The sequence below is a fragment of the Typha angustifolia genome, chromosome 11, assembly GCF_048772165.1.
Source record: "Typha angustifolia cultivar Huaian chromosome 11, ASM4877216v1, whole genome shotgun sequence".
Lineage (NCBI taxonomy): Eukaryota > Viridiplantae > Streptophyta > Magnoliopsida > Poales > Typhaceae > Typha > Typha angustifolia.
The window spans coordinates 9,294,540-9,306,860 of NC_133249.1; the positions used below are offsets into that span (position 1 = coordinate 9,294,540).

A 12,321-nucleotide genomic window follows, 5' to 3' on the forward strand; every position below is an offset into this window, starting at 1 on the left:
CAGTTTACATCATCACATGGTTCCTTAGATATATTGCAACAACCAGCATAAAAATATCTCTATGTAATGAAGTTCTTTCTCTTGAGGACCCTGCTCTGCTGCACACCATCCACAACTTTCATCCTAAACCTTCAGTAAGTTTTGCGGATATGATTCATTATCTCATCCCCAGCAAACTAAAATCATTCAATGATAGAAACACTTACCTTTTTCTGTTGTACACACCACACCTCTCACCACTTCATCTTTGCACCATGGCGATGCCACCTACATGATCCACCATTTTTCCGACTATTTCCATCATACTATGTTAGTTTGATTATTACATCTATTTATTTTTTGATTATGTAGAATTTCAAACTTTTTACACATTAAAAATGATCGAAAGCAAAAGCCACCAAAACCCTACTGGAAATAAAGCAGAAGCTAATGAACCTCAAAGTTTGTTTTGCTCTTTCAGAAGAATGAATGGAAACTGAAAATTATGATACTAAATTGGGTACACCCTCTTAATATCCAATGAAAAAGGTTGCCACCATTAGCTCACTGACATCTCGACTTCCTCTATAACAAAAATACTACATAATAATTTATCAAATAATAACTTCAAAATTCAAGCATGGCCACGCCCAATCAGAAAGAACAATGATCTACTAAAGTTTGCTACAAGACAAATGTTCAATACAAAGAGTATTCAACAATTCGTAAGCAACTAAAATAAAAGAAGATGCACAACCACAATTTGCACAAATTGATTTGTGATACTATAATACTGCAGAACTATCTCATTGGACTTTGTTTCCAAAAAGAATAAAATACCAACAACATACCCAATGCTGAAAGGCTACGAAGGAAGAGATCTTGTGAATTTCCAGGATCGGGCTTTAAGATGACCTGCACAAGAGTCATGCCCAAACAGCTAAAAACCAATCTGCATGAAAGCTATGCTAGCATTTGTGCAAATGGAATGCAAATCGGACCTGAAATTGAGTATGGCGCTGAAGCCTATTAGGATTGTCTCCATAACGGCTGTCATCAGGTCGTATACTTGGCTCCACATACCTGAAACAAAATATTTTAGTATTGTGTTCACATTATATATTAACTGAAAGGTCAAACTCATTTATCCAACACTTCAAAAGAAAGTAAAGATTTAATAGCATAAGATAACAATGTGTAGACACATCCCAAAGAACGTAAGGATCAGCAACATGATTAATCAAATAATACATAACGATATGTGCAAATCTTGGACTTCATCCACTTCTTTCCTCTAGGGTGTGTTTGGTTGACAAGAAGTGGATGAAGTCCAAGATTTGCACATATCTTGTATTTGCACATATAACGGTGAAAGTCATCATTTTTCAAAAAATTATCACTTTCCTTTCCTACTTTGCATTAAACAAAAATACCCTTATAGAGAGAACTGATGGAAAGTGCATCATACCTAACACCAAATTAATAAATTAGCATTCCCTGAGATGATTAAATTAGGTAGCTAAAATTGAAGGATTGAAAAAATAATCGCAATGTATACAAAAACCATCTCAACTTATGAACCTTGTGTACAAATTAACTTCAAAACAAACTTGATTTAGTTCCATTCAATGATGGCCGCGCCACAGGCACGGACCGTGCCGACCACCGACCCTGCCTAAGAGAGAGAGAGAGAAAAAGGTAAGGGACTACTCACCTTCGCAGTCGCAGTCGTCGCTTACCGCTCGTCGTCTCCCGAGTTTGAACCCCCGTCCAGATCCACAACTTAAATTTTTAAATCGACCCTCTCTCTCTCTCTCTCTCTCTCTCTCTCTCTCTCTCTCTCTCTCTCTCTCCATCCCTCAAGCTAGGGCACCCGACAAGGGTGCAAACTTGAGCGACGAGCGGCAACTTGGCGACAGCAAGCGACAACTCGGCAAGCAGCAATCGGCGATGGCAAGCTCAACAACGAGGTCACGGCGAAGCTACTAGGAGGGGTACTATGCGGCACCCCTCGTGCCATGTGTCGGTTCGCCGCCAGCACGACACGGCCATCCATGATTCCATGTGATTTTAAGTTTGACATGTGAACATTAAAGACATCAGAATTGATTTGTCTTAACCCTGAGTGATGAATGGTCTTAATAGCACTTGCCTTAATTAGTAATGATGGACCATTGACCCATATAAGCAATTATTCACTGAAATTGAGAAGACATACTTCACAGCATCTCTCCCTCTTGGCTCATGTCCAAGGAAAATTTTATTTTAGTTTGTTAATGTGCAGCTTCCTTCCTCTTTTATCTGGATACATGAATATTATAGGAAATATTTATCATGGTTTAGCTACTTGGCACAAAATTTTATGCTGTCATATAGTACAAAGGAAAGAGTTGTCAGTAGAGTTTATGTAGTTGGGCTTTTAGACTTTGTAATGCAGCCTTATATTTCCTTATCAAACTAGTCACTACATAATCAATTAACTAAGTCATGAAAACGGTCAACTTAAGATTGAAAATACCCAATTACAGACTCCAATCATAGTGTTGTATAGGTAATCAAATGAACAATATAGTGGAGATCCAACAAAAAACATACTAAAAAAACACGCTTCTCATGCCATGGAGCCCAATCTGAGAAAGGAGATAAGCATATCATTGCCTCTCTACAGGAGTCCACTAACTACTTGTCTCTTATATTTTCATTAACAATCCATTAGGTGATCATCTAGCAGATCTTCACTTAAACTAGTCAAAGTGATATGATTGTCCCCTCTCGATGATTCTCTGTTTAGCTAGGCCTCCAGGGGGCGCCCTCATCTCCCACACAAATCTGTGGCACCAAAAGTGATACTCACTGCACATAGTAACATACTGTTAAACTGCATCTAAAGCGTTGCTTTAGAGAATTATTGATGAGTTAGCTAGCACTACATCTAATCAATCCATGCAAGGAGCCTTCTCGACCAAAGAGCTGCACTCTATGGACAAAACATACAGATGAAAATTGAATGCTAAACATAATATTAGGAAAGTACCATATGTCTTAGACTGTCGAACAGTCGAGTTTCCAAAGAACTGCCCTCAATATCACAGCATACCAATTAATAGAAGTAAAGAAATGCAAAGAATTTGTCTCATACTTGGTTATAATCCCTCAATAGCATAACATACCAATTAATAGAATTAAAGAAATGCAAAGCATACTTACGCAACATTCCATGGTTCTGGACCTAATACTCTCAAAAATGTCAAGGGGTTCATTGTTCCAGCTCCAACCTGACAGGTAATTCGCAGTTTATAAAACCACAATAACTTGACTGATAATCATAAGATGCAAAAAATCAAAAATTAGAAAAGCTATTTCAAAAACAAGAATGGTAACTCATCATCAAGCAAATAAACATCAGATACTCCATCACTAGGAAAATAATAAGGCTAAGATGAGCTTATGCCTTTCCAAGGTATGTGTAAAATCTATAAGTTATAACAAGTGCTGTCTCAAAATAATTACATCACATGCCTAGAGCCTGAGAACAACTTTATGGGTAATGTACAATTAGAAAAGAAACTGCGCATTACCTCTGTATTGCTGCATTGCATTATGGCACATCCCACAGAAGCCCAATATTCCTGCAATTTAGAAGTTTGTACAGGGTTATGTTTGTAGATGAATAAAAGAGCATGACAAACTGTTGTTAGGTTACAGCTCAAACATTGATATTGATATTACCAATTTACTACACATTTTACAAGAAAGTTGGAAACTTCTATATTGAAGATTTCATTCTTATTCTTAACATCATTTTTTATGAATGTAATAGATATACAGTATTCTACAGTATAATTATGATTGTATTTATGACTACCATCTCCTGATTGTATTTATGACTATTTTTCTTCTTTATTTAATTTCTCAATAATAATATTAACTTACCAAATCTTTCTGACTGTTGCAACAGGTGACTACACAAGAAATTAATGATGTTATTGAATTTCATTGCATAGTTTTGGTTATGTGTTGAACTTGGACTTGTATTGGTGATCATGTAATATGTGTTCAATATGGAATTGTGTTGACATTGTTACATACTTCTATAATATTCTAAAACATCAAATATTTTCTTATGTTTTGAAATGGCAAAAAATTTGCCTAAGTGAAATTTTGATTGATAAGTATGAGTATGGCAATATGAAAGAGTGAAAGACACGTGACTATAATTCATGAGTTTTAAATCTTGCATTAGGAAAGCTTGTTTAGTCTATTTCTAGCATTAGTTTCGGTTGATTATTTATTTGTTTTATGTGGTCCAAGTTGTTATATGTTTTAGCAATGTTATGACTGCAATAGGAGGAAATATGGTCCAGGTTTACATTTAATCATTTATTTATTACTTATTAGCTTAGGATTTTATAATCTCTGTCTTTGTAATTCAAGACAAATATACTTATCCTCTTTCAGACTTTCACCATCTCTTTCCTCCCTCTCTCCTTTCTTCTAATGTTACAGTAGACTAGGAGGTGAGATGGGGATAGTGGTGAGTGTAGAAATCAACGTTGAGAATGTACTTCCTCTCCCTCTCTCCTCTCTCCCTTCCACTATTCTCCTCTCGCCATCCCAGTGACCCAAATTGCGGACATAGGACATCAGAGGAACATTAGTTGAAGCCCTTATTAGGAAGACCTTATCTTAACGAGTAGTGGTTAGGCCAATATGGTAGTCAAAATGGTGTATCTATTTTCCATCATTTCACCGGCCGTGAACCCAATCTGCCTCTTCTTCCACTATAGTAACATGGCACCCACAACTAGATTAGAACATTGCATGCAATACTGCTAACAATAGGGTGTGGAACCAAGGGAAAACCTAGTTCATCCCTTGTTCCAGACAAGTAATGGTTGATACTGATACATATCAAACTTTTATTATCTATAAATACAAAGCTTTTCAAATCTACTAGTGTACTGACTGCATTAAGAAATGCTTAAATATAGTAATATATCGAGGGCATCATATCAATACAGCAATTTATCTTTCCTCTTCAGCTCCAAATCAAACTTGCATTTGACCTATATCACCTTATGGATTTAAAGACAGGAACGTAACTTCTTTCTTTTTTAATAGTTTAAAAATGTGAATTTATTGTTTGTATTATAATTCAAAAGTAAAAGCATCTTGCTATTCCTAAATGAATTTAACATGTCCAACTTTTAGTACCATAGCCACCTTCATATCGTAGTGAAAAATCATAGATGATAATGAAGATCAAACATTGGAAAAAAGATAAAGATTGAAAAGATCATGAATTCAGTAGATTTACTATGTATATAATTCCACAATGGTCAAATAGAATCTTATGACCCAAAGAGTGCACTTTTCTTTTCTTGACATAGGCTTACATTTTGTATACGAAGTTAAAGATGAATCTAATGTTTAAGGGCCTTTTGATTTCTAATTTAAGATCCTGACTGAAAATTTGGCAAAAGCCTCCAACTTAAAGACATTTATCAAATCTCTATATGTACCTTTCAAACCCTTGATATACTCAATTGGCTCCAGATTGTTCCTAGTGAAATCTAGCACTTGGATCACAACTTTATTCCCCACTATATACTGGGTTACCACAATGCAACATATGAGAAAAACTTGCAGGAAAACACATTGGAGGTCTAAGTAGAAATGGAGAAGAGGATTGCTTTTCATTCAATCCTGTATTGTTATCAAAATTTCCATGACATAAATTATTCCAAGTCTAGAAAAAGCAAGGAGAGAAAATGAATTAAGAGCAACTTTCTTGGTCATAATCTACAACAATAACTTTCTATCCATTACAGCATGTTTGCAGTATACTGAGTTTTGCATCCTACATGTTGAACCTTATCATTTTACTCACCAAAAACACCTTCAGTTAATAGTAACCTAACAACAACTGATGGAGTGGAATCAAACAAAAGAAAAATTATCAGATTAAAAGTTGAAATTTTGAAACTCCTAAAGTAACCATTTCGTGAGGAGTGATGTAAGACCTTGTTTAGTTTGAGGTTAAACTCCAAACTAAATTAGCTAGCTCTATTTCTTAATCTTAATTTAAGATTCTTGAACTAGTACAAGAAATATGACATTTGGTTGTGAACTAAGCTGAAGTGTAATTATTACTTTTGATGTGATGTGAAAAAATAAAAAAGGTATTAATTTTGGAGTAAAATAAATGATATATAAAATTAATAGTCCAAATTACCCTTTGACGTTGATAATAAAATTTAAAAATATTACTATTTTAGCAATAATAATAAAATCTTAAATTATTGATTTGTGGGCTTGTACCTGTTTGTAGGCTTATGCATATAAGCCCGCATATGAGCTTAACATGCATATAAGCCCCGATTGCGAGCTTATGCATGTAAGCCAACAAATGAGCTTACAATGCATGTAAGCCTTGTTTGTGGGTTATGCATGTCAGCCCGCAACCACTGCTACGTAGGCTTACATATTCTTTTTTCTAAAATAATATAAGGTTAATATTTTATTTTAAATAATAATATAATATTACTTCTTTTTTTAAGCCCACGTGTAAGGCTATATTATTTTTTAAAAATTTTCATCATTTGTAATAATGTTCTTAATATCATTTTTTTAGTATTAGTTTATAAATATTTTTTATTATTTTTGAATTTTTTTATTTTTTATTTTTAACATATTATTATTCTTCAATTTTTTTTTATAGAAGTTGTTCATATCTTATTAAGAAAAGTGAATTGTTGTGGGCTTTAAAGCTCACAAGTCTACAACTACTCCACCATCTATTGTGGACTTAATAAATTTTTAAAAAAATTAGAGAATAAAATATTTATTTTTGAGGGAAATAATAAATAGATAAAGAAAATACTTACAATATTGGTGTAATTATTACTTTGATGTGACATTAAAAAGTAAAAAAATATTTGTTTTTGGGGAAAATTAAGTATGTGTAATACAAATAGTACTAAAATATTATTATTAAATTTATTAAATATAATTGCAAGTTAGCCATTTTACAATTATATTAAACATATCAGTAAATTATATTAAATAATAATTTTTAATTTTTTTCACCGGTTTGTATGAATACTTTTTTTCTATTATTACCTTTTTGTGAGCAATGGTGAAATACGAGCACTTTTCTAATAAAATATGTTAGATTTTTTAATTGTTGGTAATTGTGTACAAAATATTCTAAGTGTATTTTTTACATGTATATGAGTTTTACACAAGTCTAGAAAATCTCTAGTTTTGAAGAATTGCAAAATTATTGGAGCAAAGTTGATGAGATCAAGTCATGCCATTCGAAGTCATACCAACGAAGTTTGAAAATCTTGGACTTTCGTGAGTACGGATAAGACTCGGATTTGGCTCTATCTTGAATATCATATATAAGGATTATGAAACCCTATCTCTAGGGTGGTTGAAGAAGCATTATTGAAGGAGAGTTCTTGAGGCTACATCGGTTCTTCAACGAACAAGGTCCCACTCATCTACAAGAATTTAATCTTTCGTCTTAAGGGCTATCTAGACGAAAGATCAATCTCGAGGGCTACTGAGATTGGATTTCAATCACAAGAAGCAGTGAATCGTGGGTTCTAGCGATCAAGACTGAGAGGAACAAAGTCGTTTGGATTGACGGGTTGTTTTGTGAGTCAGTCTTGTAACTGCTACTATCATAGTGATTGGTTTTGATCCGAGTTTGGATCCATAGTTTTTTTCCCGTTTTGGGTTTTTCCACGTTAAAATCTTGGCGTTCATCTCTGCTTTCGTTCTTAATATTTCTTCGGACTTTTACTTAAGCGAACGAGCGATATCATTGTCTAGTGTTTAAATACATACGTGTGTCTAGGGGTTTTTTCAAAATATTATTTATTTTTTGGAAAAGAGAGGAGAGAGAGAGAGAAGAGAGAGAGAAAATTGACAATACCTTAGATTAATAAATTTAAGTCATATTAAGGGTAAAATTAGAATTGATTTGAGAGAGATTAGAATTTATATATTATCATTTTTTTATTTAGTGGGGACCGACCATGATTAGGAAAAAAAATTAAAAAAGTGTTTGGTTACCGAAATAGGCTTCAGGGATCCCTGACCCAGTCCAGTGATTCCGTTGAACTCAAAAGAAGCAAGGCTAACAGGCTTAGGTCAGTTTAAGCTAAGGGAATTTATCAAATCTATCATGCATTGTCAAAGTAACTAGGGAAAAGTTCACTCTCTCGGACCAACTAACCGGTCAGTTTTCTTCATTTTATATCCAGGTTGCAAAACACAATAAAGTAGATAGATTAAATATCCAGGTTGCAAAACACAATAAACACAAAACGACTCTTGCTAAAAAAAATTTGCCCTTCATTTTATACATTATGTTTTAATTATCCATAAATTGTCAAATTGGCATACATCTTTCCTAAAGACCGTACCAAATTCTCTTGTTTGACCCAAATAGAGCTTTTTGGTTCAATTTAAATACTTCACTTCTAAGAAAACTGCATGATCAAATTGGAATCTGCTATAAGCTGGCATCGAAAAGAAGCAGCCGCAAACCTGAAGGCGCTGAATTGCCTGCTGAAACGTGAGAACTGAAGAAGCTCTTACGCCGCCTTCCGGAACCTTCGACTCGGATTGAGGAACGGCAGATGCGACGCCGGAGGTCGAGGCGCCATTACTAGTACAGGAGGGCGAAAAGCCGCGGAGAGAGGGATTTCGAAAGTGCCTAGATTTTGCTCTCCAGGGAAAGACGAAGCGAGAGAGGTGAGATTCGTGCGGCTTAATGGCGGGGAGAGCCAAAGAGAACGAGAAAAGAGCCATTTGGGAGGCTGGAAGGCGGAAAGGCGGAGGATAAGGTGAGCGCGAAGAAGAGATAGGGAAACCGGCTTAGTGGCTTTTAGCCCATCTGGCGATTTGCACTAAAAAGCGCTTTAGTTTTGCGATCGGCATAAATGGGCTCTCCAATTACAGAATTATATTTCGAGTGTTTTTTTTTTATTGATTTAGCCTAATAAATTTAAAAAAGATTAAGTTGTCCAGAACAACCAAAACTAATACCTGCAAAATTATCCCATTAGGTTATTTACTAATTTAGACCTAACAAACTTAAAAAAAGACTTCCATTATTTTTTTAGCATGCTTCTTCCAATTTTCATCTTCTTTCTCTTATTTTATGCCATGTTATTCCTCTCATTTTGCTTACGTATTCTTCTAGTTTTATTAGGAAAAAGTCAAATATTCTCTTCCTTAAAATGATTTCATTTTGCAATCCTTTTAGATAATTTCTTGATTCAATAACTCTCCCATTTTGTTCACTATTCATCTTTCTCTTAGGTATGCATTAGACCTAGTAAAAAGTCATGCACATCACCTAAATAAAATATTCTCAAAAATATACAAAAAATAGACAGAATATTAGCTAAGGTAAGCACCAAAATTAAAAGACAAAAACAATTAGTTTTTAACCAAGCAAAAAAAAATTACTAATAAAAATAATATTTGTAACACCCAAACTCTAAACACATACATGGCACGAGCCTACACGACACGTGCGTGGCACTTGAGACATTCTGAAAAGCTATTTCTAGAATAATGAGGTGAGCTATAGGTGCAAAATGGTATAGATGATAATTTGCATAGAAATTGAGTTGTATCATTGTTTGTTATATTTATATTTTATTATACCAAATGATAATTTATATAATACAGGTCAGATTATATTATACTTATGTGTTAGTGGTTATAAGTTGTATCTTGATAGTTTGTCGTTGCTTGTGTAGCCCTGCCAGATTATGTAGTGATCTAATGTATATTATTATGGACTTAGATATTCATATGTTAACATGTTTATCTGATTGATAGTATGATTTATTTGGTAATAAATTATATGAGCATAGATATGTTAATAGATTTTATTTGATGATGTCATAATAATATAAGCACAGGAGTGTATCTATAAATGACAAGCCCCACCCAACTTATCGCGTGCGCTGCGCGTGTCGTGTGCCCAACGAGGGCGTTACATTCTTCCTCTCATTCTTTTTTTTCATTTTCTTCTATTTTTATTAATAACAATTCAAATACCCTTTCTCCTCTAAAATGGTCTCATTTGATAATCATAGAATATAGTTTCTTCATCGAACATCTCTCCTATCATGTTCACTGTTCATCTTCCTCATCTTGTTCTTTAGTAATATAAGTATTCTGAAACACAATCTAAAGATCACATGCAATGTAAACACCTAAATTCTAAAGGTCGTTGATGTATATAATAGGTTACGGAATGATTAATACATTTAGTTAGGATTTTTTCTTATTGCATTAGTTATTTATTTTTATTAAAATAAATTTTCTGTAGGTCGCGTTCGAACGTGGTTGGGGGTGCGTTCGAACGCATTTGTGAACGCCTACATTAGGTTCACAAATACAAAGAACGCGAAATGTGCGTTCGAACATAGTTAGTCGCGTTCGAACACGGTCGGTCATGTTTGAACGTGGCGTTCAAATGCCTTTATCGCATTCGTATCGATACAGAACGTATTTTGTGTGTTCAAACACGATCGGGCGCGTTCAAACGTGATCGACGGGAATCTTCTAGAATTATGGTTAATAATTATATTTTGGCTTGTTGACTTGTCTCTATAAAGGTGTGGATGGCAACCATAATTATTATGCTACTGGATTATTGATTTCTTACCTCCTTTCTTCTCTACCCTAATCTCTCTCCTCCCTCTTCACCAATCTACCACCTTTACCGTTGGCAAGGTCTCTCGTAACTTCTAATATCCCTCGTCTGTCGAGTCCTCCCTCTTCTTTGTGATCTCAACCACTTCTTCTTCTTCATCTTAATCACTTAAACAACATCATCCATCCACTCTCACCTCCATTATCATCCATAACCCTAACATATACTCCACCCATCACCACCATCATCACCCGCACTATATCGTGTTTTAGTTCCAGTTGCAGCCTAGATCATCCATCACCTCCTATAACAATCTCAAAATATCTGGGTCAGATGTACATGCATACCTCAGCTCGTCAAAGGAGGGAAAGGTAGGAGAAGAATAGGCTGCAAGCTCGGCGGTATTAGGTTAGCGCGATAATGCATTCACTGCTCTATTTTTCGTTTCCTTTTTGTATTAAATTTCATAATCATACCCCAGCAATTTTGTGACCAATCTCTATTGTGTCGGAGTGTGTATGCGCTACTCCTTTGATCGGTTCAGATAATGAATTGCCTACCGATCAAATAAGGCCTCCACTTTGTCACCGCATGCAGAATTACCAATATCTCTCTCATAAGTCGATAATTGCTAAGATTTTTGTGATAAATCCTTGCTAAGATAGGCAATGGGACATCCTCCTTATATTAGTATAGCTCCTATTCTAACACCCAATGTATCACATTCCATAATGAACTCTTTGGTGAAGTCCGATAGTGCTAAAACGGGTGCTATTGTCATTGTTGTTTTTAATTTTTCAAAGACTGTAGTGGCTTCATCCATTCATCTAATAGAGTCCTTCAACAAAGAAGTGAGAAGAGCAGCAATCTCTCCATATCTGGCGATGAATCGGCGATAATATCCGGTCAGCCCTAAAAATCCTCTCAATTCGATGGTAGTACTAGAAATAGGCCAAGCGGTCATGCATACAACCTTTTGAGAATCTGCCACTACACTATCTACTGAAATGATATGGCCTAAATACTCCACTTGTGGTACTCTCCATAGGCATTTGGACTTCTTGATCTTCAATTGGTTTTGCTTCAACAAATTGATTGGTTCTTGTACCAAAGATAGGCTATGCTACGATTCTTTTAAGATCTAAATGTATTTTAGGAATCAATCCGCGCAACCGTGGGAAAATATTTGTTAGATATTCTCCGGTAGTCGAAAATTATGAAACTAATTGGGTTAGCTATATAACTTCCTAACCTACAACTTTCATATTTATGCCCTTCATAGAATCGAGCTGTAACTGGGATGAAAACATGAAATAATGTGGGTGATGGTGGTGGTGACGGGTGGAGTGGATGTTAGGGTTATGGATGGATATGGAGATGAGGGTGGATTGTGGAAGTGATTAATGGAAGTAGACGAAGGGAACGAAGTGGTTGAGATCCCAAAGAAGAGGGGTGGCTTGATAGTCAAAGGAGATTAGAAATTAAAAGAAACCTTGCTAACGATAGAGATGGAATAATGATAAAGAGGGAGGAGGGAAGAGTCTAGAGAGAAGATAAGAGGCAAGAAATCAATAATCTAACAGCATGATGAAGTTGGCTGCCATCCACATATTTATAGAGATTAGCCAACAAGTCCTAAAACAATATGAAAC

General features: G+C 35.0%; 1 protein-coding gene across 1 annotated transcript in view; it reads right to left on the reverse strand.

Annotated features, from left to right (window-relative positions):
- LOC140769629 (glycine--tRNA ligase, chloroplastic/mitochondrial 2) overlaps nt 1–8,898 on the reverse strand; it is a 76,982-nt gene extending 68,084 nt beyond the window's left edge. Inside the window, exons 1-5 of the mRNA XM_073110411.1 lie at nt 8,542–8,898; nt 3,558–3,608; nt 3,187–3,254; nt 981–1,062; nt 831–894 (exon numbers count right to left, since the gene is read on the reverse strand). Coding sequence (XP_072966512.1) covers nt 831–894; nt 981–1,062; nt 3,187–3,254; nt 3,558–3,608; nt 8,542–8,805 — 529 coding nt within the window. The 5' untranslated portion in view covers nt 8,806–8,898. The remainder of the gene's footprint in view (nt 1–830; nt 895–980; nt 1,063–3,186; nt 3,255–3,557; nt 3,609–8,541) is intronic.
- Nucleotides 8,899–12,321: the final 3,423 nt, after the last annotated feature.